The sequence below is a fragment of the Delphinus delphis genome, chromosome 20 (genome assembly GCF_949987515.2).
Source record: "Delphinus delphis chromosome 20, mDelDel1.2, whole genome shotgun sequence".
NCBI lineage: Eukaryota > Metazoa > Chordata > Mammalia > Artiodactyla > Delphinidae > Delphinus > Delphinus delphis.
Genome location: NC_082702.1, coordinates 7,472,755 through 7,498,136, shown reverse-complemented (window position 1 = coordinate 7,498,136; position 25,382 = coordinate 7,472,755). Strand labels below are relative to the sequence as shown.

At 54.9% G+C, this 25,382-nt stretch overlaps 1 protein-coding gene across 2 annotated transcripts; it reads left to right on the top strand.

The window, feature by feature from the left end:
• Positions 1 to 1,481: 1,481 nt before the first annotated feature.
• Positions 1,482 to 25,382, top strand: KASH5 (KASH domain containing 5). Of its 2 annotated transcripts, XM_060000391.1 has the most exons (20): positions 1,482 to 1,507; positions 3,809 to 3,946; positions 7,044 to 7,148; positions 7,573 to 7,759; positions 8,232 to 8,296; positions 9,466 to 9,532; positions 9,795 to 9,956; positions 10,203 to 10,320; positions 10,658 to 10,708; positions 15,888 to 15,965; positions 16,231 to 16,287; positions 16,535 to 16,594; positions 17,574 to 17,638; positions 17,802 to 17,889; positions 18,194 to 18,316; positions 20,400 to 20,458; positions 22,265 to 22,310; positions 24,020 to 24,084; positions 24,168 to 24,287; positions 24,394 to 25,382. In XM_060000391.1, the coding sequence occupies exons 2-20, from the start codon at positions 3,904 to 3,906 to the stop codon at positions 24,551 to 24,553; spliced, it is 1,719 nt and encodes a 572-aa protein (XP_059856374.1). In that variant the 5' UTR covers positions 1,482 to 1,507; positions 3,809 to 3,903; the 3' UTR covers positions 24,554 to 25,382. The 2 variants fall into 2 exon arrangements, with proteins under 2 accessions (XP_059856374.1, XP_059856373.1); XM_060000390.1 differs by lacking the exon at positions 10,658 to 10,708 and having other exon boundaries at positions 24,168 to 25,382.

The window sequence follows — 25,382 nt, the reverse complement described above, 5'->3', positions numbered from 1 at the left end:
TAAAGTTAACGATGTCCAACACTTACCAGCCAGGGCTAAGAAAACTCTAGGCAAACATTCTTATTGAACTCTCATAAGACCCCATAGGGTGGATATTACTTGTTCCCATTTTAGGGAAGAAGCTGAGGTTCAGAGAGGTGAAATCACTTGCCAAAGTCACAGAGCAATGGCACTAGGTTTGTCTGATTCCCTACCTCACACTGTTAACCATTCACCACATCACCTGTCAAACAGGTTCTTTCCCAGGTCTTATAACAAGCTGCCACCTAATAGCCAAAATAATAACTATCAATTAACAAGGATTACCACCTTAAGTCCTCAAGGTGACCTAAGAAGCAATTATTATCTCCATTTCTGGGAGGAAAACTGAGGCTCAGAGAGCGTAAGCCATTGTGCCAAGGTTACAGGTAAGAAGTGATGGAGCCAAAATTCAAACCCAAGAATGTCTGACTCCAGCCTTATCATCACTCTAACACTGACCAGTAGTTACCAGGCACGGATTCTGTCCCTTCATTCATTCACTCAACGAAAAATTTTGAGCGCCCACACTGGGCCAGCCATGTTCTAGTCCCCAAACAGCCTCCTACTGCTCAGAGCTCACATTCCAGTGGGGGGTGACAAAGACAGTACACAAATATAGAATATGTCACGTGGCGAGACGTGCCACGAGGACCAATAAAAAAGAGTAAGTAGAGAGATGGGGGGTCTGAATTACAGGCAGTGTGTCAGAGGAAAGCCTCTCTGAGGAAGTAACACTTGAATGAATAAGGATGGGATGAACGGAAGAATGCAAAATCATTCCTTTTCTGTGTCTAGGCTAGCAAAGAGGCCGAATGCGTGGGACATCTTTTACCCCTAATGCCCCTCCTTAGGAGTCAATTTGGGATATAATTCTCTTCCTCGCTCTAGCCAGAAAAGCTGAGGCTATTTTTCCTCCACTCTCTCCTAAAAGGAATGAATAAAACGGTTTGGGAAAGAATCTTTCGGGGACCTATCAATACATGGTGACTGGAGCCACAAAAAGGCATGAGAGTGGTGAGGCAGGACAGGGCAGGGCATCATTGTGACGGTGACCGGCAACCTGGCACGGAACAGAGGGCAAAAGGGAGACGGCTTGCTGACTGATAAGAAGTGGGGGATGGACCAGGGGTCCCTCAGGCCAACGCTCCCTTGCTTGGGCCCATTTCACCTAGGCTTGAGGGCGTAGAGACGACTCCAGCGCACGTGACGCAGCCTCCGCCGCCCTCTCCCGGCAGCTGTAGTCCCTTCACCCTTCGCCCGCTCGGCCAATACGCATGCGCCCCCTTCACGAGCCTGGTCGCGCGCCCCGGCAGCCCTACGCATGCGCGGCCTTACAGGTAACCGACTACACCCGCGCACGCCTGGCCCCCGCGTGCGCCTGCGTCGGGGGAGGAGCTCTGAGACGCCGCGCGCGCTCTCGGTCCCACCCCGCCGCCTTTGCTTTTCCGGGCGGGGTCAGCGCAGGCGTCTCTCCTCAACGATCCAGGTGCCGTTTGTTTGTCGTTCGTGGCCCTCAGCTGTGTCCCTAGACTGGGACGTGACCTCAGGTGCGCCCTGGCCGTGGCGAGGTTCCCCGGACCAGCCGGGTCAGAGCCCCTCCTGAAATCCTGGCAGAGCCCCCAAATCCTAGGGGAGAGTCCCCAATATCAGGGCCTTCTAAGGCTTGTTAAAAGTCTTTTTGAAATCCTGACCAGATCCCCTCAGAAATACTGAAAGGAACCCCCCAGGAAATCTTGTAGATGACCCCTGAAATCCTGTCAGAATCTTCTAGAAATTCTGTCAGACTTCTCCCTCAGAGCCTGTCAGAGACACCCCCCCAAACCCTGTTTCGCTCCTCCCAACTCCTATCAGAACCCTCCCCCCAAGTCCTGCCAGAGGTCCGCAGAAACCAAAAATCCTGTCAGATTCCCCTCCAAAATCGTGTTAGAGACGCCCTCCCCCGAAATCCGGAGACTCCCCAGAAATCCAGTCAGAGACCCCCTTGAAATCCCCACAATGCTTGCTTGGGTCCTCCTCCTGCTAGAATCTCCCCGTCAAAGACCCCTGAGGTCCACCAGAGCCTCCCTCGGTCCCTCACCAGGAGTGTGTCCCCCAAGCCCTGTCAGAGGCTCCCAGGGCCTGTCAGCACCCTCGCTCGCAGGGACCCTTCCCCATTCAGGCCCCACAGCCGTCACCCCCCTTCTGCACCCCCCAGCCTGGTCCACACTCTGGAAGGGTCTCTCTTGAAAGACCCCTTTTTCTAGGACCTTCTAAAAGCCACCAGGAAGTGTGCACTCCACAGCTGTGGACCCCGTCTGGCACCAGGGAGAGCAGGGCGTGGGGAGTACTTGGTGAGGAAAAGGGGGGCTGAGTGGGTGGGGTGAGGACAGACAGGCCCCAGGTGACCGTATGTTGATCGTGTGCCCCAGTGTGCCCAGTTCAGCCTTATATGGGCACCATTGTCTGTTGTCATTATTCGTAGCTCCCCTTTCACTCTTGAAAGTGTCCTGGAGTTGGGACAGTAAGTCGTATGGTCAACCTGGGTATGATGGAAGCAGGACAGGGCACTGTCAGGGCACAAAGGAGGGAGTCCCTAACTGCTCTAGGCACTCAAGGAAGGCTCCCCAGAGGAGCTGGGAGCCTGGGCCTGGGAGGACCGTGGGAAGATGCTGAGTCCCTATATGGGCCGTGAGGGACCTGGAGGTCGGCCAGTGGAGAGAAAAGTGGCAAGAAGAAGCCGGGAGTTTCAGGGACCGCTCTGTGCTGCACCAGCCTGAGGGGCTGGACTTAGCCCTGAGGGCACTTTTCCTGATGTGCGCCCAGTGGTGCCAGGACACCCCGCCAGGTTCCCATCCCCATGGGGATCACTTTCATGGTGTGGGGCCCTCTGGTGTCAGTTCACTGCGGCCTGGATCCCATGGCCTCGGTGCCCCGGGCCGCCTGCTGGGGGGTTCCAACTGAGGGCACTAGGGAGCCATGGGAGGGCTGGGAGCAGGAGAGAGGTGGGGATCAAACTCACAGGCGAAGCCAGCAGTTCCAAATACAAGCTGATAGGGCAAGAATGTCAGTAGCCCAGGGTGGTGTGAGAACCCAGGGACAGCCCCTCTTTCGGAAACGTTTTCCAGAGGAGGGGACATGGGAGCTGAGACAGGAAGGGCCAGTGAAGAGGATGTCCCAGGCAGAGACCTGGAGGTGGGAAGAACTGGCTCAGTTTGGGGAACAGCACACAGTTCAGAGTTGCTGGAGCAGCAAGTGGGATTTGGGGTCAGGGAGACAGGTGGGATCAGGCCATGAAGGGCCTTCGATATCAAGTCCAAGGTCTAGGCTTTGTCCACGGGGTGCTTGGGCGCTGTGGAAGGACATTGAGCAGGGGAGGGGCGGGTAGCTCTGGGGCCCTGTGAGGATGGATTGGGGCGGGAGACTGGAGTCAGGAAGCTGGGTCAAGGGCCCAGGGGGAGAGGCTGAGGCCTGACCAGCGGCCATAGGGAAGGAGAGGAGGGGTCAGGGGAGAGTCACTGGGCAGGAGGGACAGGGCTGGGGAACTTGACAAACTGCGAGGAGGAGGGATGGCAGGAAGGAGTGACCCTACCCACTTTGATCTCTGCCACCCACTCCTTGGGGCCCCCATTTTCCCAGCTCACACCTCCAGTCCATAAAACAGGTCTGAGTGGGAGCTGCACTGATCCAGGCAGGGGTAGGCAAACTGGTTCTGAGAATCCAGAGCGGCCTGGCGCACAGGTGGGGCAGGGCAGGTCTCCATCCACGGGTGGCTGGTCTGAGGACGCCATTCCCCTGTTTGTCCTTCCAGGATCTCTTGAAGAAGCTGGTCCCTTTTCGGTCCCTGCCAGTGATGTGGGGGAGCTGTTAGCTTCGCCAGCAGCTGCAGAGCAGCGGGGGTGGCCCATGGACCTGCCAGAGAGCCAGGCGGGTGGCCCTGCTGCCGAAGGTAAGTGGCTGCGTCCCTGTTTGTCCCGTGGGAGGATGAAGAGGGAGGAGTGGGTGGATGGGACACCAGGCTGTGACTCGGGGACTTGGGAGAGGTGGCCTGGGGTGGCTGAGCCTCCACCTCAAGGCAGGGTGGGCGGTAGGGAGGGATCCTTGATGAAGTGCCTGCTGTGTGCCCACCTGCCTGGACACCTTATTTCATTTGCTCTGGGGAGGCCAGACTGGGAGAGTAGAAGCCTCTGCATGCGCTGTGCCCCCTGCCTGGAGCACCCTCTCCAGTGACCCACAGGCTACCCTCACTTCATTCAGATCTCTGCTTTCTGTAAAGCAGCTGCCCTGTCGCACTCTCTCCCCTTTCCTGCTTTACTTCTCTTCATAGCACTGACATCTATTTGTCTGTCTGTTTAGACTCTGTCTCCCCCACTAGAACATGAGCTCCACAGGGCAGCCTCGGTTTTATTCACTCTGGTATTCCCAGTCCCTAGAGCTGCGCTGGTCAATGTGCGAGCCATATATGTAATTTAAAATTTTGTTAGTAGCCACATTGAAAGAAAAAAAAAGAAACAGACAAAATGAATGGCAATAATAGATTTTATTTAACCCCATATATCCAAAACAGTATCCTTTCAGCATACAACAATATAAAAATGTGTTGGAGTCATTCTCTTTTTTTCATACTAAGTCTTCAAAATCTGGTGTGTACTTGACACTAATAGAGCACCTCAATTTACACTCACCACAGTTCAGGTCTCAAGAACCACTGTGGCCAGCGGCTGCCCTGTTGGTCACGCTGCACTGGAGCAATGCCTGACATGTAATAGGAACCCAGTTGCTAAGTCCTTGAATAATTGGATGGATGCAGACCAAATGGGTGTGAAAGCGGCTTCGGGAGGAAGATGCTGGGTTGCCCTTCCTGAAACTCATCTATTAAGTGAGAGAGCCCGAGGGAGACTGCCATCCTAGAGGAGAGGCAAGACCCCTTTCTTAGAGGCTCCTAGCAGGCCTGGACTCTGGCCTCAGGAGGCTCTCCAGATAAGAAGGTAGGAGGCAGACACCGGGGTTCGGGAAGTGAGGGCAGGCTGACCGAGGGACCAACATCTAAACATCTAAACTTCGTCTGCACCAGCAGAGGGCGTGCGGCCACCGAGGAACCATGGCCAAGGGCTGAGCCAGCTTTGGGAGGCTCCCGAAGGAAAGGGAGGAACACACCCAGAAGGGATGGAGACCGAGGAAGGCAAGGAGGGAGAGAGAAGGCTCAGGGAACGGAGAGTCGCTGAGTTGTGGGGAAAGAAGCACAGAGACAGGGAAGAAAATGGGAGCGGTGGACATGGAGACAGGCAGGCAGGACTCAGGGGACAGAGAGATGGGGAGGAGGATGGGGAGAAAGAGCCAGAGAGAAAAAACTAGAAAAGGGACAGGACAGAGACAGAGGTAGAGACACTGAGGAAGGAAATGAAGGAAAGAAGACAGGAGAGAAGCAGAGTGACATCTTCCTGAGGGGCCCCGGGAGGCAGAGTGTCACATCTGCACTGTAGATACATGCAGATCCTCCGATCCCACGACATCTGGAGCCAGCCAGTCCTGGGTGACCTCACTGGGCCTCAGGGTCCTCCTCCATAACATGGGGGCACAGTGAGAGGAGGTGTCTCCCCTAACTATACATTCCCACTCCCCTTCCCTAGAAGCATGAGTTCAAACCCAAGGGGACAAATTTTAGCTCACTACAAAGAACCCTTGAAGAATCAGGGGGATGAGAAAGGGCACTCATATGTTGAACATGTGACCTTGGGCAAGTTTCTAACTTGCCCGTCTCTAAGTATCCTTATCTTTAAAGTGAGGCTAATAATAGCAGCCACCATGGTTGGTGTAAGATGCTCAGAAGGGGCCTGGCTCCTATTAAAGGCTGAATACATGTTCAGTTTTATTACTGAGCTCCCACCATGTGCCAGGCCCTCTGCCAGGACCTTTCCAGATTTTATCTCATCTCTTCTCCAGGAGCGAAGTAACCACCCCCCCACCCATTTTCCGGAGGAAGAAACTGAGGCTCCAAGAGCCTGAGTCCCTTGCCCAGATTGCCCCCTGAGTCTGTCAGACCTTGCAGCCTGTGCTTGGCCCTCTGCTATACCCAGCTGTCCAGGGTCAGGGCAGGGAGCCTCATAGGTCACTTCCAGCCCTGGGAAAGAGGCTGGGCTGGCCCAGTGGGTCCTGGGGTAGAGAATATATAGGCTCCTTCTATATCTTGGAGCATTTGTTGAGTACCTGTTATGTGTGGATACAGCAGTGGACAAACAGACCCCAGGATATTCACATTGTGCAGAGGCAGGGGAGAGGGGGTGCTCTTCAAATACATAGACCTAGCCCTCCCATCCCTGGGAAGGGGAGATCACTCTACCCACCCATTTTACCGGTGGGGAAACTGAGGCTCCAAAAGGAGAAAAGACTTGCTCACAGTCATGAAGCTGGACTCTGAGCTCCTAACTGCTCCCCACCCACCCACCCTGCCTGGATTGCCCCATCCCCCTTCGTTTCAGGCCCCAGGCCGTGGGCACTGATGTCGCCAGCCTCAGGGATGTGGGAAGGAGAGAGACCCAGCCCCGAGGCAGGCTGGGAGACCGGAGATGCTGCCGGGAGTGATCGATCCAGGCTGCCCGCGCGATATTGGATTGTTCCTGGCTCCTGGGCCCACCTTCACCCTCGGCTTCTCCCAGAATCCTCTCTTCTTTGCCCTCCTCCACCCTTAGCCCCCTCTGAGCCGAGCCTGGGAAGCAGGGGAAGAGAGGAGGAAAGGCTGTACTCAGAGTATTTGTTCAGTATCTGGGCTCCTGAGCCAACTGAACACAAAGGATTCAACAGCAGGGGCACTTCCTGGCCTGAAAGATGGGGCCCACATTCCCAGGTCAGGGGATGGGGGAGGTGACTCAAAGACCCTCACATTGTGGCTGCCACCCAAAGCTTCCTGCGGTTCCCCACCAGCCCAAACTCCAGGCAGCTTGAAATGAATTCCTTTCCCTCTGCAGGAGCCAGGACCTGGGGTCACCCCTCTTTGCTCTTCATCGTCCCCCCTCCTCATAGGTGGGCTGGCACTCTTGTCTCCTCAGTGTACCTCTCGGACCAGCCAGAGGAGGGGAGCCTGGGGACACCGCTCAGCTTAGAGGAACAAATACTCAACTCCACGTTTGAAGCTTGTGACCCCCAGAGGACAGGTCAGAGAATCAAGGAATTATGAGGGATGGAGATGGGCGGCTGGGAACTGGGGAGCCATAGCGAGAGGGATGGGCTAGGGTGAAGTGGATGATTGTGGGAAGCTTCCGGAAGGAAATGGATAAGGGGATGGAGGCCTTTCAGGACAAGGACAGTGAGGGGAGGAAACTTGGGGAACCTTAACAGAGGAGGGTGGGGCTTTGGGGCCTGGGAGAGGGAGGAAGGGCAGCCACTGTGGACCTGGTGGGGCACAGCTGGTTCTCTTCAGTCCACCTTCTGCGGTGGGGATGACTGGGCCCCATTGCCCAAGGGCCATGGTGCTGGGGTGCCACCAGCCCAGCCAGTGGTCCCACTTCAAAGCCATTGCCTGTCCCCATCCCCCACCCCTCACCTGCCCGACTCCCTCACAGCCTGCTTTATCCCCAGGCACTGTGGCTGTGACCCATGTACTAGCCTACCTGGAGGCTGTGACGGGACGGGGTCCCCAGGATGCACGCCTCCAAACACTGGCCTGCAGCCTGGACCCCAATGGCGAGGGCCCTCAGGCCACTGTGGACTTGGACACCTTCCTGGTCATCATGCGGGACTGGATTGCTGCCTGTCAGCGGGATGGGTGGGTCCCCGCACCTCCCCCCTCCCCCAGGAAACCCTTCCTAAGATCTAACCTCATACCTGCTTACTGTAGCCAGCACCCTTTGGGCACAGCGACCTGCTGTAGTTGGAAGGAAGCTGAGGAGGAGAGAAAAGTAGAGATGGGGTTGGGAGGGGGTTCTGAGGACAAAGTGCCTGAAGTTGGGAGGCAGAGGGAGTCTGGGGGCAGAAATAAAATGGGCTGGAAGGAGGAGAAGGGTGATTGTTAAGGGGCTGACAGAGGCCTGTCCCTATCCCTCCTCCAAACCCAGTCCTTGCCCCTCCTGCTTTTCCATCTGGCCCCGGGCGCTTGCCATCTGGCCTCACCTTCCTCCCCACGGTGCTCACTCTCACCTGACCTGTCCCCTCCCACCACCCGCAATCCCCCTGCCAGTGGCTGGTCAGGAGTGGGCAGGTTGTTGCAGGGAGCTCTAAGCCTCATCCCTTTGATACAGGGGATTAGAGCTGGAAGAGGAGACCGCCTTTGAGGGAACCCTGACCTCCCAGCAACTGCCATCTGGTGAGATTGTTATATATAGAATGAAGCAGGCAGGCCCAGGGTCAGACAGTGTGGGGAACTTCCCACCCAGGGGCAGAGCAGGGGATGGGGCAGGACTCCAGAGACCTTTGCTCTAACCTGGAGCTGCGAGTTTGGCTTTCTAGATGCCTCCATGACATGACTGCCTCCCAGCTGCCCTGAGCTTTGGGGTTTATTTGTTTTTTTCCTCACGGGTTCTTTCTAACTCCTCCTAACACCAGCCCTGTTACAGAGGCCCCTCCTACCTCTCATCATCATCTCCATCACCATCATCAAGCTGGCCCCTCCCTGTACTCTAGTCCCTGCATTCAAGGTCCCTCTGGTCTTGTTGCTGGCACTGCCCCGCTCCGGCCTGGCCTCAGCTCAGGCTGTTTCTCAGCCTAAACTTTCCGTGTCTTCTCTAATCCTTCACACCTGATAGGGAAGCCCTGGTGGGGAAGGCCTGGGATGCTGCAGGCTAAGGTCCCTTTCTTTCCAGCTCCCTCAGCACAGACCTGCAGTCCTCCCCTGCAGAAATCTGATTATCTGACTCATTACCTGCCCTGCTGTTTGGTTGGCTGGTTTGCTCACCATTCTACCCCAAAGTCTTCACGCACAGGAGGTGCTCCATAAAAAAGTGTTCATGTTCTATTTCTCCAGGCTTATAAAAACAAAACAAAAGTCAAAAAATATAGCTTTCTTGTTATTCTCTGGAACCTCCTCCAACCGGGCTGTGAGCAGGGAAGGGGCAGGAGAGGGGAGGAGAGGCTGGAGGCCAGGAGTCCAGGGAGGAGGCTGTGGTGAGGATCCAGGGGGAGAAGGTGAGGCCTGAGGCAGGAGGAGTGAGGGAGCCAGGACAGCCCAGGGGCTGGGTGGGTGAGTGGGAGAACTGGGAGGACAGACAAGTTTGGGGCAGTTGAGGTGCTGCCCAATGTTGGGCATGATGAATGTAGGGTGGTTGGGGGCTATGGGGAGATCCAGTCTGAGCTCAAGGTACCCATGAGCAAGAGGCTTTCTGGATGGTGTGTATAATTGCAACCCCAGGAGCAGATGGGATCACCCAGAGTGAATCTGAGGATGGAGGCCAAAGGAAGACCAAGGCCGGAATCCTGGAGCAATCCAACATCTCAGGCCACCTGGGAGCCCACCACCCTCTGTCTGTCTCCCTCCAGGATGCTCAGAAGCTGAGGATCCAGCCAACCTGGAGAGCTTCGGAGGCGAAGACCCCAGACCTGAGTTGTACCTATCCTCAGCCCCTCCCTGCCCTCCCCCTGCCCATGCCCTCCAGCCTGCCTAGGGCCCAGGGCCTGGCCTAAGGCTTGGGGTCCTTCGGGAAGTGGGTGAGGGACACAGGCTGTGCTAATAGCGCAGGGAGAGTGGGGCAGTCTCCTATTTCTCTTTCTCTAGAAGAGCCGCATCTCCCCGACACCAACACCTACCCCGACCTGGGGAGAGGAGGCCAGGGCTGTGGGCAGTGACCCTGGACCTTCCCTGTCCCCAGGCCCGCCACAGCTGACCTGCTGAGCAGCCTGGAGGACTTGGAGCTCAGCAACCGCCGGCTGGCTGGGGAGAACGCCAAACTGCAGCGCAGTGTGGAGACAGCCGAGGAGGGTTCCCTGCACCTTGGGGAGGAAATTTTGGCTTTGCGCAAGCGGCTCCGCAGGTGGGCCCGGCCCCGCCCACCCTCCTGCACACCCCCGTGTCCCACCTGCCCACAGGCACAGGCTCACTGCCACTTTCTTAGTATTTTAGGTAGAAACTGGGTTTCTGTCCCCCACACTCAGTCTCTTTCCCTCCTTTTTCCTCTGGGTCTCTGTCTGGGATTTCTCCGTTGCTCTGAGTGGATCTACATCTGTGATCTCTGTCTTCCTCTCTCCCATGTGGCCCACCTGCCCCTGCCCCCACTCAGTACCCAACAGGCTCTGCAGTTTGCCAAGGCCTTGGATGAGGAACTGGAGGACCTGAAGACTCTGGCCAAGAGCCTGGAGGAACAGAATCGCGGCCTTCTGGCCCAAGCCCGTCAGACGGTGGGTTTCTGGCAAGGGGCACAAAGGTGCACTCTTCTTCCTACTATCTTGGAGTCTGAGCAACAGAGACTGACTATGGAGTGGGAAAGGGCAGAGGTCTCCCGGGCTTCCTCCCTCAGTCCAGGCCCTGCTCCCCAGACTTTGGATCCAGATCTACTTGCCATCCCTCTCATGACAAAGGGGACAGCAGCAGTCAGCAGGGCTCCCCAGACGCATTCCCCCAGCCCTGCTCTTCAGTGACCCAGGCCCAAGTTGTGTGCCCAGGGGTGGAAAAAGGGCAATCTGGGGGCAAGGAGGCCTGAAAAGGCAGCTTTGTTCTCTCTCTGGGCTCGGTCAGGAAAAGGAGCAGCAGCAGCTGGTGGCTGAGATAGAGAGTCTGCAGGAGGAGGTGAGCTGAGGCCCAGTGCCCACCCCTACCCCTTCCCCAGTCCTCAGGATCTCCCTGCCCTACCCACTGCTGCCCCAAACACCCCCAGCCGCCTGCAACAAATACCCTTCAGTCTGGTGAGGGAGACCTCAGAAGCCCAATCCCAATGTGTGAAGTCCCTGAAGGTCACATGGCTGCATGTGAGGACTGCCACAGTCGGTAAGAGGGTGGGGCATGGGGCGGACTCCCGGTTACGTGAGGCTGCCTACATAAGCATGGGCCAGTCTGCCCTTCTCTGTGCCTCAGTGCCCTCACCTGCGAGAAAGGGAAAAATAATGGAATCTCCCTGGTTGGATTGTGTGAGATTTAAACAAGAGGATGCTAGGTACAAGGCAGGACACATGGAAAGAGCTCACTAGAAGATAGCTAGTGTTGTTCATATTTTTTATGGTGGAAAGAGCACAGGCCTTAAAGTCAGCCCTGATTCAAATCCCGTCTCTGGGAATCCCCTGGCAGTCCAGTGGTTAGGACTCTGAGCTTCCACTGCAGGGGACACGGGTTCGATCCCTGGCTGGGGAACTAAGATCCTACATGCTGCACAGCACGACCAAAAAGAAAAAAAACAAATCCCATCTCTGCCACTTACACAACAGACAGCCTTTAGGTATGTGACGTGCCCTTTCCGAGCCATAGTGTTATTCTCTAAGAACAGGAGAGAAGGGTATCTGTTCGTCAGGATTGCTGTGGGGATTAAATGGCCACTTTTAGCCCAGAGCCTAACACATAGCATGAAGAGGCCCAGTCCAGCCTCAGGGCTGACTCAAGCCCCATTCTGAGACAGAAAACATCATCTTAGTTAAAATTCTGGGTCCACCTACTCCTTTTAGGTGGAAATAAAGCCCACACGGAAGGTGGCATCTAAGTTGCTGGAGATCCATGCAGCATCTCAGTGCTCCTCAGTCAATGTCTGTTCTCTCTGCTGGTCACAGACTGATGTTCGTTGTCCCATCTGGTCCTTAGCCTTAGTCACCACTGCACGCTGGCATCCACTGGGGGGCTGGCATTGCCTTCTGGTCTCTGGATGTACTGTCCTCACTGCATCTGCTGGTGGTATCCCTCGACGGAACCCGACAACCCACAAATGCCACTGGGGTTCCTCCACACCCTTTTAGGGGCACAGAGGAGGTTTAGCTGCTTTCCTGTGACTTTGTGTCTATAGGGGCCTCACTGGGCCTTCTGTGCCTTAGCTCCTCACACAGCCATCTCTGTTCTATTTTTCACACACCTTGCTGCTTCACAGACTGAGCTGGGAAACACCTCTCTCGGATTCCCAGATGTTCCAGAGGTTCTGTGGTTCAACTGCATCCATCCTGTCCAGCCGTCTAACCTGGGACTTGGGACTGGCCTCAGGGCCCATTTTCACTCTGTTGTTCTCTTCTTTGACTCTTCCTGAACTCCTCCTCCAGCGCTGAGGATCTCTGCCCAGTCCAGGCAGTAATACTCATTCTGCCTGATCCTCCCACATCTCTGTCCTATGTCTGTATTATGGCTTTTACACGTAAACCAAAAAATTTTCCACTATCATTCCCTGGCTCTTCCATGAAAATTCCCTCTGTCGGGACAATGGGAATCTCGCTGCAGGATGGCTGCCATGGTGTGAAGCATGGGGTGCAGACAGGATGTGACTGTTTCTTCTAGAACATCTCTTTTATTGGGGGTATAGTTGTTTTACAACGTTGTGTTGGTTTCTACCGTACAGCAAAGTGCCGTAGAGTTCCCTGTGCTATACAGCAGGTTCTCATTGGTTATCTATTTTATACATATTAGTGTATATATGTCAATCCCAATCTCCCAATTCATCCCACCCTCTCCCCCAAAACATCTCTTTTTAAGAACAAGAAGAGGGCTTCCCTGGTAGCCCAGTTGTTGAGAGTCCGCCTGCTGATGCAGGGGACACGGGTTCGTGCCCCGGTCCGGGAAGATCCCACATGCCGCGGAGCGGCTGGGCCCGTGAGCCATGGCCGCTGAGCCTGCGCGTCCGGAGCCTGTGCTCCGCAACGGGTGAGGCCACAACAGAGAGAGGCCCGCGTACCGCAAAAAAAAAAAAAAAAGAAAGAAAAAAAAAGAACAAGAAGAAACTTTCCCTGAAGCCCCATGACAGGACCTCCCTCTCATATCTCATTGGCTAAAGTGACATCAAATGATTATAGCCGAACCACTCCCTGACATGGATAACACAGCCACCGATAGGTCTGGGATACTTTCAGCTCGGAAGAAGAAAGCACCAAAGAACCGGTGGCTTCAGTCTGAAGGACACTAATTAACTTAACAAGAGGTTTTGAAGGTTCTGGGCTGGTTTGGCAGCTTTTTGACTTGTTTGTCTGCCCGTGGCCTCGGGATCACGGATGGCTACAACAGCTCCAGACCTCACGTTCTCACTCAAAGCAGGACAAAGAGGGACAAATGCTCCTCTCACGGCTCTCTCTCTTCATAAGAAGGAAACATTTTTCCAGGAGCACCTCCACTCCACCCCCGCACCAGCAGACTCCTCTCACAGCTCACTGGATTACATGACGAGAGGCTGGGATAATATCTGACCTTCCTCAGCCTCTGGAGTGGGAGGCAAACGAGTGAGAGGGGGTGAGAATGGCTGCTGGGTTAGCTAACCAGCCGGGTATCTGTCCTGAATCTGCTGAGATTTCCATCTTGATTCACCTCCAGAGCTGCGGCTGGGACCCACCTGCCCGCGTGGATAGTGGACCCCCAAGGAAAGTAGGAGAGGGAATAAGCAGGGTGAATGGCAGCCGGCAGTCTCTGCCTCCTCCTGGCCCAGAAGGCCTGTGCCAGGTCAAGTGCCTTGAGCAGCGCCTGGGACATCCTAGGCGCTTGATAAACAAGCTATTCTTGGTTCCCTTCCCCCACCTTTCCCTTCTCAGCAGCTGCCTACAGACCATCTATAGATCAAGTTCTCAAGTTACAGTAGAATAATGCTGGAGTAAGGGACACTCAGCTTTCCTACGAGAACGTACAGAGCAGGGCTCAGGTTACTGCAGAAGGAGGCAGGAGCGGCTGAGTAACCAGGTTCCCTGCCGAGTGGCCCAGGATCCAGCCTGTAAATCCCGACCAGGTGGACAGATGTTGACACAGCATTCCTGGCCCGTCCTTCCTCTGCCCTTCACCTGGCAGCCCAGGCCCGCTGAGCCTGAGAGGGGGAGAAGGCGGCTGATGGAGGACTTGGAGCTGAGCCAGGCTGGAGTGAGGCGGGGAGCTGACCTTGGTATCCCTAAGGGCGCAAGGAGGAGGGATGTGGCCAAGGGTAAGTCGACTGCCTCCGTGCTCCTGAAATGCTTTCCCCAGTGACTGCCTCATGTCAAAACTCAGTGCAACTTGCTAGGTTTTTGGTGCCTGGAAGCTCTAGACTGGAATTTGGTCTGTTTTATTCTCAAATCCCATTTTGTGGCTGGCGTGGGCTGCCCTCTCCCAGCCCCCTTGTTTTCGCAGATAACTCTCTTTACCCTTGAGGACTCAGACCCAGTACATCCTCCTTGCAAAGCCTGGGCTCCCACAAGGCCCAGGGCCCTAGGCCCACCTCATGTATTATCATCTGCTTCTGTGTCAGTCTCCACCTCCAGTGATGAGCAACTTGAGATGAGGGACGAAGCTCGTTCCCCATTCTCATCCAGGGCTGCAACTGGCTCAGAGGAGTCTGGGAGTTAAAAGTGCAGGATTCGGGCTTCCCTGGTGGCACAGTGGTTGCGAGTCCACCTGCCAATGCAGGGGACGCAGGTTCATGCCCCGGTCCGGGAAGATCCCACATGCTGTGGAGTGGCTGGGCCCATGAGCCATGGCCGCTGAGCCTGCGCGTCTGGAACCTGTGCTCCGCAACGGGAGAGGCCACAGCAGTGAGAGGCCCGTGTACTGCAAAACAACAACAACAAAAGTGCAGGATTTGGAATCAGATTTGGGTTTGAGTCCACTTACTCTCCACGTGACCTTGGCCAAGTTTCTTAGCCACGCCAATCCTTAATTTCTTCTGTAAAACTGGGGATGATTACAGTGTAAAAATTAATAATTGGGACAGCCAGACTTTACATTCTTCCTGAAAGGCACAGTATAACGCATACAGCAGTATCCATGAAATCTTCCTTCCAAAAATTAAACAGGAGTCTGGACAAGGCCCTGGACCTACACATCAGTTTATAGCAAATAATGAGGGGGGAGGAGCATGGTAAATATCCTGCACAGGGAACAAGAACACAGTAAAGCAAATCCAAACACACCAATTCTACAGGACAAATGACCTGGTTTCTTCTACAAATGAAGGACCTGAAAAAATGCCAGGACTGGGGAGGCTGGGGATCACTGTCAGATGAAAAGAAATGGGAGGTTTCAACCAAAAGCCATGGTGGACCTTGTTTGGATCCTCATTCAAAGAAGCTAAACGTGAAAAGACATTTGTGAGACAACCGAAACCAAAAAAGAGCACTGGGTGTGCAATGATATTAAGGAATTATGAATAATTTTGTTAAGAGTGATCACTGTATTGTGGTTTTACTAGAGGAAAAGTCCTCAAGTAGAAAATACAAATGCTGGAGTAGTTACAGGTGAAATAATATGATGCCTGGGGTTTACTTTAAAATACTCTGGTTAAACAAAACAAAACAAAAAAATTTGAAAAATATAGAAGAAATAAATGGGGAGAATGTATATGATTATTGAAATTGGGTGATGGATAATGGGGGTTCATCATACTGGTATTTTTGAGGGGGGCTGTGCCCCGCAGCTTGTGGGATCTTAGCTCCCCAACCAGGGATTGAACCCAGGCCCTCAGCAGTGAGAGTGTGGAGTCTTCACCATGGACTGCCAGGGAATTCCCATCTTTATCTTTAAAATAGGGCATAAGAAATAAGCTAACACTGGCAAGGTGTTCAGTAACTATTAGCAATAATAATTAGCTCATTTAATCCTCACAGCCACCCCGTGCATCCTATCTTATCTCCATTTTTGCAGCTCTATTTTGATTTTTCATCCGCAAATCAAAGCTGAGATCCCATAGGATGGTTAGAAGGATTAAATGGGCTAAAACATAGACAGTGCTGAGCATGAGGCCCAAGGCACATCAAGTGCTCAGCAAATGTCAGCCATGAATATTAACATGGCCGTTTGCTGAAGTGAATGTGACCAGGGTCCCTTCTTTCAGAACGAGAAGCTGCTGGCCGAGCAGGATGGAGTGAAAAGGAGGAGTGAGGAGCTGGCCACGGAGAAAGAGGCTTTGAAGGTGCCACCCGTCCCTAGCACCTTGACAACTTCCTACCACCCCGAGGCCATTTTTACAATCACCAGTTTCAGCCCCCGTGGTCTGGTGAGATCAGGGACTTCAGTCAAGCCGTCAGGTTCCCAGGGCCAGTGGGCAACTCAGCTGAAACCCCTCTCGGTGTAGCTGATGTCCAGAGACATGGATGGAGGTTGAGGAGAGGGGCTCGGGAGAGTGGGCAGGCCAGGGAGGGCAGGCCAGACAGATGGACGGGCTCCTTCCTTGGCAGCGGCAGCTCTACGAGTGTGAACGCCTCATTTGCCAGCGAGACGCCATCCTCTCCGAGGTGAGGGGGCTGGGGGAAAACATTTGCCTTCTGTGTGTCTCCTGCCCCAAGTCTGCAAAGGGAAGTCCTGCTTGGCTGTAATCCTTGGATAATTAGCCAGGAGAGATCAGAGTGGTTCCCGGGAAACTGGTGCTCTCCCTCAGGCCCTAGCTCTTCCCCCAAGCCCACCCCGCCTGTCCCCCCAACACCCAGCCTCAGTGTCTTTGGAGGGCTGGGCCCAGTCTCAGTGAGCTTTGGGCTTTCCCAGCGCACTCGCCACGCGGAGAGTCTGGCCAAGACCTTGGAGGAGTACAGAACTACAATCCAGGTAACCCACTGGCCTGGCCCCACTCTCCCCACTTCTCTTTTGCCATCTCTGGGATTTGCTGCCTGCTTCTGTCTCTGTTGATCTTTTTCCAAGTCTCCACGTCTTGTTTCTTCCATCGCTACTGTTTGACTGTGTGTCTCTCTCCCTTTCTGTCTCTCTCTGCCTTTTCACTTTTCCTCTGTTCCTTCCTTTCTCTCTCTCTATCTCCATCTCCTATCCACATTCCTTTTTTTTTTTAATATTTATTTATTTATTTGGCTATGTTGGGTCTTAGTTGCAGCACACGGGGTCTCTGTTGCAGCGCACGGGCTTCTCTAGTTGCGGCACGCAGGCTTCTCTCTAGTTGTGTGCGGGCTCCCGAGCGCGCAGGCTCAGTAGCTGTGGCGCGCGGACTTAGTTGCCCCAAGGCAGGTGGGATCTTAGTTCCCCAATGAGGAATCGAACCCATGTCCCCTGCATTGGAAGGCAGATTCTTAACCACTATACCACCAGGGAAATCCCTCCCATCCACTTTCATTCTCTGTGGGTGACTTCTCACCACATCTCCCCTCCTCCTATTTCTGTATCTCTGCCGGGCTTGTTTAGATTCTTGTCTCGGCCTCTCTCTGGATCTAGTCCCTCTGTCTCCTGAGGCGACTCCTCTCTCTATACCTTGTCTTCAGAGTCTCTTGCACCCCATGTGTCTCTTGCCTCTCTGTGAATCTGTTTCTGTGTCTCTCGTTTTTCCATGTGTTTTATCTCTGCCTTCCTTTTCTTAATTTTCCTGACTGATAGGTTATCTTCTGGGTTCCTGTTACTCTTTGCCTCTCTTTGGCTTCCTAAGTTTCTGTCACTGTTTCTTCCCCTTCTCCCTTGGCAATATGTGTCTGGAGGAGCCCAAAGAAGTCACAGGAGTGGAACTGACCTTGGAAGAGGAGCCCAGGCATGGGGGGGTGGGGAAAAATGGAGACCCAGGGGTCCCCCACTTCGTCCTTTGCAGGAACTGAAGCTGGAAATTTCACACCTGGAGGAGCAGCTGAGTCAGACCCATGAGGGGCTGGATGAGTGAGTGGAATGGCAGGGGTGGAGGAGGCAGGAGGGGAGCCCCAGGACAGGGACCCCTGGCCTCCAGCCCCAAGGTGGGCAGGGCAGCAACCCCAGCATAGGCTGACGGACAGGTGGTGGGCAGGCATGGAGGCAGCTTTCCCCGTCCTGACTGTGTGGCCAGGCTACCCGAAGGGGCTCAGGTGAGGAGAGTGGACTGGACCAAGCTGCCACGACCATCGCTGGGTGTGGAGATCCAGGCCATTCGGCAGGTGGGCCTGACACCCCCAGAACACCCTAACCCACCGCCAGCGGCAACTCTGACCCAGCCCTCTCACACCACCCCAGTTCCCCCAGGACCATCTCAGTCCTTAACTTCATCCCTAACCCAGTCCTTGGTCTGAGCACCAAACCCCTGCCGGGTGCTGCCCCCACCGACTCCCCAGCCCAACCTCTCACACCACCTTCTTGCCACCTCCCATCCTCACGCCTCAGCCCATCTCCATCCCACCTCTGACCTGTCTTCTGCCTTAATCTGACTCTCCATGGCCTCAGAAACAACTTCTTCTCTCCCAGAAACAGGAAGTGGCAGCCGCCGATCTCTCCAACCCTTTGTGTGGCGTGTGGCAGTGGGAGGAGGTCATCAATGAGACCAATGAGGAAGCTGAGTTTCCACCTGAAGCCCCAACTGGGGGGCAGGTGAGCACAGGAGGGACTCTGAGACCACTGGATCCAGGGGCCGGGAAAGGGGCCTGGGACACCATGTGCCTTCACTGTTCCCCATCTCATAGACAGATGTTGACTGAGGGCCTGCTGGCTGCTGGCCAAGGAGCCCCCAGCCAGACAGGACACCACCCCTGCCCTCTAGGGACTGGCCTGCTGGTGTGGAAGACAAAAGTGAACAAAGCAAACACACAAATTGCATGCTAGTGGTTGTCCTTATTTCAAATACACTGTCAGGAATCACCTTATTTAAAATGGGACTACAGTGGGAAGGGAGTAAGTGAATTGTTCTTCTTGACACCATAAAGGTACAGTAAGCATTTACCTTTTGAATATGTCACCTTTAAGAAAAACTTAACAAGCCCTCTACGTAATCTTGAATTCAACAATAGCCATTGTTTTATGACTTCCGTAATTACCTGAACAATATTTCAAATGTTGTTTGAAACAACGAAGACAACTCATCTTCAGTGTTCACAGCTGAAAAGTGAGATTTTAAGCTGTTAGTGCCAGAAGAATTCCTTTTTTTTAAGGAAATATTGCTAACAGCTCTGTAAACAACGCTGTATTGTCTTGAAAATTATACTGCTTCAAAGCTGTTCATCATCCTTAAAAGACAAACTCGTTTCTCTGTTCACTTTTTCCCTGAGTTGAGAGAAGCTTCTGTCTCTCTTTGACACCAGCGCTCCTGTGGGATTCCTCACTGACCTCTCCCACTGCTTCTGCGAGGTTTAGGCACCCTCATCCCTCATCCTGTTACTCATGGGAAACTGAGGCTCAGAGGGCGATCACACAGCTTGTGGGGGGCGGAGCCACGCTCCTCAGGGGAAGTGTAAATTAGAGCGAGCTTCTGCTGAGAGTGGTCCGTTGCCTCCTGGAGGGGAAGGCTGACCCGGGCCTCCGGGTGCTGCCTGCGCTGGCTCCTGGGGATACAGAGCGGAGTCATTCAGGGCCTGGCTTCTCCAGCGCTCAAGGCCTGGTAGAGACCATGCAATCAGGCCATCCCAATGCAGGATGATCCATGTGCTAGACGTGGGCGGTGGGCCCTGTGGGAGCCTCGAGAAGAGAGTTTCCATGTTGGGTAGGCGACTGAAGGAGATATCACAGGGAAACTGACACGAGTTTATTTTGAAGAAAGAAAGAAGTTAAGTGGTGTGATAAAGGAGAGGTCTTCCAGGCAGTGGGAACAGTAAATGCAAGGATGTGAGAGCGTGAAACCACATAACATGTTTGTGGAGCAGAGGGCAGTGGGGGTGACTAATGAGAGATGAGGTCTGGCTGGATAATGAAAGGAATTCCCTGTCAATGAAGCTGAGAGGTTGTGCTTTTCTCCATCAAGCCACAGGAAGGCTGAGGGTAGGGAGGGGCAGGTCACCTCTGGATGTAGAAAGACCCCTCTGGGGCCACATGGGGACTGACTGGAGGCTGAGAGCCTGGGAGGCCAGGGAGGAGGCTGGGAAAGTGATCCAGAGGTAGAGGGTGAAGGTTGAGCCAGACCAGGGCCTTGGGATAGAGAAAAAGGGGCAGGGAGACAGAGCTGCCGACCTGCTGACAGCGGAGTTGAGGGCGCTGGATTCCGGGAAGGGAGTAGACAGAAAGACGCTGAACTTAGCTTGCCACCCTGTGAGGTAAGCACCCTGAGGGATAGGGGGGTGCTTCTCAGGGGCAGTGGGTGCACAAGGCTGGAGCTCAGGGATGTACTTATAAAAGTGTCGAGTTGGTGGTTGAGACCACAGGCAAGGATGGATGTCTCCAGAGAAAATGGAGGGGGACCTGGGTCCCCAAGACTGGGAACTTGGGAGGAGAAGAGTGTTGGAAGGGAAACGTTGAGCCTCTTTGGGGCCCAGATGAGTGTGAGAGGCGCAGGGGTCCTGAACTCCTGGGTCCTGAAGGAGAAAGGGGCTTGCTGGAACAACTGTCCTGCTTCTGGCTTCTGCTCCTGGAGGGATGCTAGAGCCACTCTCAAGTGGGGCCCAAGAGGAGGGCAGGGCTTAGAAGCAGGTGGTGAATTCTTGGCAGGTGTTGCAGCCTGGGAGACCTAAGCTTTTCTTTCCCACAGAGAAACTTCCAGGCAGAGCCTGCATACCCTCATGAAGGAAGGAAGGAGCGATCAATGTGGTAAGAAGATTGGTCCTCCCTGAGCCATCCCTCTGCCTCTAGCTGACGCCAACTCTCAGATGGCTAGAGTACAAGGCCTGGAAGAGCCCCGAGGGAGTGCATCACTCATTCCCTCGTTCATTCATGCTGAGGCCACCCTGGGCCTGCAGACCAGGATGAGTGAGACCCAGCCCTGCCCTCAGACCCTGATCGTTCCAGAAGGACATCCAGCACCCAACCCCACCTGGGGGGAAATACTTTTGGAGGAGGCCCTGCTTGGGATCCTTTAGGAGTGGTATTCGTATAGGAGGCCCTTAGACAAGAAGACAGTTGTCAGGCAGATGGGACAGCTCAGTCACTAAGTCACTGTCACTGAACACACCTCTCCCAAGGCCTCCAGGGAACTGTGGGATGAATGAGACCAAGACTGTGCCCCAGGAGAGCAGCCAGACAGTTGGGAGATCATCAGGGGCTCTGGAATCAGACAGCCTGGGTTCAGATCCCAGCTCGGTTACTTTGTGATGGGGTGGAGTGAACCCCTGCCCTGTGATTGTTACCGACTGTTACGAGGCTCATGTGCAGCCTCGGAGGATAGAGAAAGCACTAGATGTCTGGGCCCACCCTCCTCCATGGGGCCTCTGCCTTCCTGCGGTGCCTCTCTGTTCCCCCTCCCCTCTTGCAGGCTCCCGGCTGCGGCAACTAATGAGGCTGCCTGCCGCGGCCTCTAATTGGACTTGTCTGGGAAAGCTGAGATTGGGCAGGATGGGGGCCCTGGAGCTGTGACCTCCCCCAGCGTCACCAGGGAATGGAAGAGGGGGCTGAGCAGCGGCGTAGACAAGGGCTGGCGTAGGGGCTGGACATCCGAGCAGGGTGCGGTGGGTAGGGGCAGCATGATCCACAGATTGGGAAGCTGGGAGTGAGGGAAGTGGTGAATCCTGTGACCCCTAGACGTGACCAGGGGCGAGAGCTTGGACCTTGAGAGAGGGGCTGGGGGTCCCCGAATAGAAGTCCCAGAGGATCAGACAGCTGTGTGTCTGACTGGGGCAGAGGCTGGGGCCCACGAGCCTGGATTGGATGGGAGTTGAGGAAACAGCTGTATCCTGAGGGTGTTGGGCCTGAAGCTGGTAGCTAAGGCTGGAAGGCTGGATCCCTGATCCCCAGCGAAGGTGGTTGGCAGGTGTTGTGGACCTCTGGGTCTCCAAGGGACGTCAGGGCTGGCCAGCTTGAGGCCTGAGTCCCCAGAGAGGCATTTCAGGGGCTCAGACAGCTGTGACCACAGGAGGCGCAGAGGCTGGAGCTTGCACACTTAAGAGAAATGATTTGGGATGGGGGCAGGGCCCACACAGCTGGGGCCTGGAAGTCTGGAGTCAAGGAAGTCTGAGCTGGAGTCCCAGTTCTCAAGACCCAGTAAGACCGAGACTGACTGAAAATGGCCCAACCCACCAGGCAGGAAGCTGGGCCAGGGGGTGGGGTCCCGGAGAGATCTGAGTCTCTGGTGTTTTGGGTGTGAGAGAACCAGAAGCCTCTGATCAACTGGGGGATCAGCTGGGAAAGTAGCAGCTGAGAAAGCCAATGAGGTGGAGAGGCCCCTGACCCTGTAGGAGTCACATACTCTGGAGAATTTGGTGAAAATTCCCTTGAAAAAATACAGATGCTGAGACCTACTCGCAACAGTTTGCTTGTTGGCAAACTCCAGGATATCCTCCAGGTCTCTCCACGGTGCCCATCCATGTTAAGAGCCCTCCTTTAAAGGTTCTGCCACACAGCGGGCGAATGGGAACCAGGCAGGGGAGACAGATGCTTGCAGCGACTTTCTTGTCACCCCAGGTTACCCAGGAGAGAGGAAGAAGAGGAAGCAGAGATCCCGGTCATGGTACGCAGTCCCCTGCACCATCCACTGCAGGCCCTCAGATGAGGCTGCTGTAGTCACAGCTCCTCCCCAGCCCCTGCCCACACCCACAAGCAGGCCAAGAGATAACGATGCCCTCGCTGCAGCTAATGAGAGGAGACGGTGCTGGAGAGGGAGGCTGCAGGCCAGTGGGCGGCCAGAATGTTCCCAGGGGACCCCCCCAAGCACACATGCAGGGCCGCAGCCGCTACACCACAGACGTGGCTACACCCCCGGGTTGCAAAAATGCACAGGCACAAGCGCCCACACTCAGGAAGGGCCGGGCCCTCCCTGGCCAGCCCGGAACGCCTTTGGGGCACCGCACCTGTCACAGCTGCCCTGCCCGGTACCACCCACACCAGCTCCTTTGCTTCTCAAAGTGGCAGGTGACAATCCTGATTCTTAGGCAAGGGAAGAGAGGGAAGGAAATTTGGCGAGGTCAGAAGCCTGCAGTCCTCAGATAAGAACCGTGAGCCCCGAAGGTGTGCCAGCCTCCGTTCCAGGCACCTGGGACCCTTCAGGGCCCACACCGTCCAACATGGTCTCTCTGAGCAGCCTGACCCCAAGCCCACTTCTTTCCCACCACACCACGCTCCCTTCCATGGAGACTGGGGCCTCACCTCAGTTTCCTCGCGGCTAGTGTGACAGCAATCTTTACCCAGCTCTCAGGGTGAGGATAAGTGTTAAGGATCAGGTAGTAAAGTGCCTGGCACAGAGCAGACACACAGGAGGCGACAGTGGTGAAGATAGTGGCTGGAGTTGGTGTTCCTGGAACTCTTTATTTATTATTGTATTGTTATTACCATATCATCATCCACAGAGCAAAGGCATGGGTGGGAAAGCCTGAGATCTGCAGAGGGGATGCCCTTTCAGAAAGACACGGGGGATGAGGTGGGAAAGTGAGTCAGGAGGAGTATTGGGGGCTTTAATCTTAAAGTGCCTGCTGGGCCTGGCACAGGGCAGGAAGATGGACCCAAAGAGTATACATGGGGGCTTCCCTGCTGGTGCAGTGGTTGAGGGTCCGCCTGCCGATGCAGGGGACACGGGTTCGTGCCCCAGTCCGGGAGGATCCCACATGCCGCGGAGCGGCTGGGCCCGTGAGCCATGGCCGCTGAGCCTGCGCGTCCGGAGCCTGTGCTTCACTACGGGAGAGGCCACAACAGTGAGAGGCTCGCGCACCGCAAAAAAAAAAAAAAACAACAGTATCCACGGTGGACTAGGCCCAGCCCAGGGCTGGGCTCCTCAAGAATATGGGGTCTCTGCCCTCAGGGAGCCTGTATACTTCCAGAATCAGATAGAAGATGGAAATAATAATGTTGAGTAGCTCACGCAGTTATTGTACGCTCACTGTCTGCCAGGCACTGTTCTGAGCCTGCCTCCTGATATTTTGGTTTTTGCCCACATTCACTCATTCATTCTCCACTTCAGCCCTGTGAGGTGGGTGCCGTCATCATCCCCATCCAGCACGTGGAGAAAGTGGGGCCTGGAGAGATGGGGGAACGTGCCAAGGGACACATAGCAGGAAACTGGCAGAGCTGGGAGCTCAACGCAGCAGTGTGTCTCCGGGAGGCTCACGCACTGAACCACTGTGTCCCACCCCCTTCCATGTGGTCGCTTCTGTCCAGCGGGCTGAACCTAGCACCGCTCCCAATCCAGGACCCAGTGTCTCAAGTTTGTCTCCTTTGTCCTTCCAGGTGGATCTCCCCATCCCTCTGGGAGACTCACACCCTGGAGACATCCCAGGAAGCCCTCCTGAGAGGTAGAGGGACCCAAGGGCCTGGGGGCAGACTTGGGGGCAGAGAAAAAGTCCAGCACCATCGCCCTGCCTTCCTTTCCCCCCAGCAGGCCCTCAGAGCCGGAGCTGCAGCAAGCCCTGGTGCCGGTGGTGAAGGAGCTGGTCCCAGTCAGGAGGCCAGTCTGGGGCCACCTCTGCCTGCGCCCCCTGCACCCCCAGCAGCTCAGGTGCACCCCAAGGCGTCTCCAGAAGGAGGGTGATGGTCAGACAGGGCACTTCCGGGATACCATGGGCTCCCCTGGGCCCCCCAAGCACTGTGCTGCCTCCCCACAGAGTCACTCGGCACCCGCTGATCCTGGCGCCAGTCCTGGGCCTGCTGCTGCTGCTGCTACTGCTACTGCTGCTGCTGCTCTCGGTCCGGCTGCTGGGCCAGTCCCCGACCCCCACCTGGCCCCACCTCCAGCTCTGCTACCTCCAGCCGCCTCCAGTGTGAGGCACGCATCCCGCCGCCTCAGAGCGGCGTCTAGTTCAGTGATTTAACAGGGGCTCTTTTTACTGTTAATCCCGTGGGTGTGCCACTGTGATTTGGGATTATCCCACTGCCGGGACCCTAGATACAGTGCTGCAGGGTCCACAGTCCTGTATTGGGTTTTTATGTGAAGTCTCTTGTTTTTTTAACGTTGACAACTACGTTTCTTAACAATAGCAAAACACAACCAGTAATGGATTAAGCACTAGGGGTTATATTTCCCTCACAAAACAAGTCTGGAGGAGGGCAGTTGTGGACCCACAGCTCAGTCTGCATAGCACAGGGACCAGCATGCTGTGATTCTCTGTGACTCTCTTGGCCCTCCCCCTGTGCTCAGGAGGTGGCAGGTGTTGTAGCTTCATACATCATATCTGCAGGGAGAAGGGGACACATCTCTTCCTTTTTATAAAGAAAAGCAATAGCCTTCCCAGAGCCAGCAGCAGACTCTGTCTCATCGGCCAGAACTGTTTGGCATGACCACCCCTAGCTGCAAGGGCAACTCGGAGAGCATCTCTCTTGGCAGAAAGAGGGAGAACAAGATGTGGGCCAGGCATACACATAGATGTCACCAACGGCCAGCAGGAAACGGTGTGCCATTTGTTCATTCAGCAAACACTTAGTGATCATCTATTTGCCATGGCTAGACCTTAGAAGACAGAAAAATAGACCCTCCAATGCCAAGCTGAGGAGCATTGATTTTTCTCCTGAGGATGATGGGAGTTTGGGGGACATTTAATTACTTGTTTTTGGTTATTTACTTTGTAATTGAGGTATAACTTACATACAATGATAA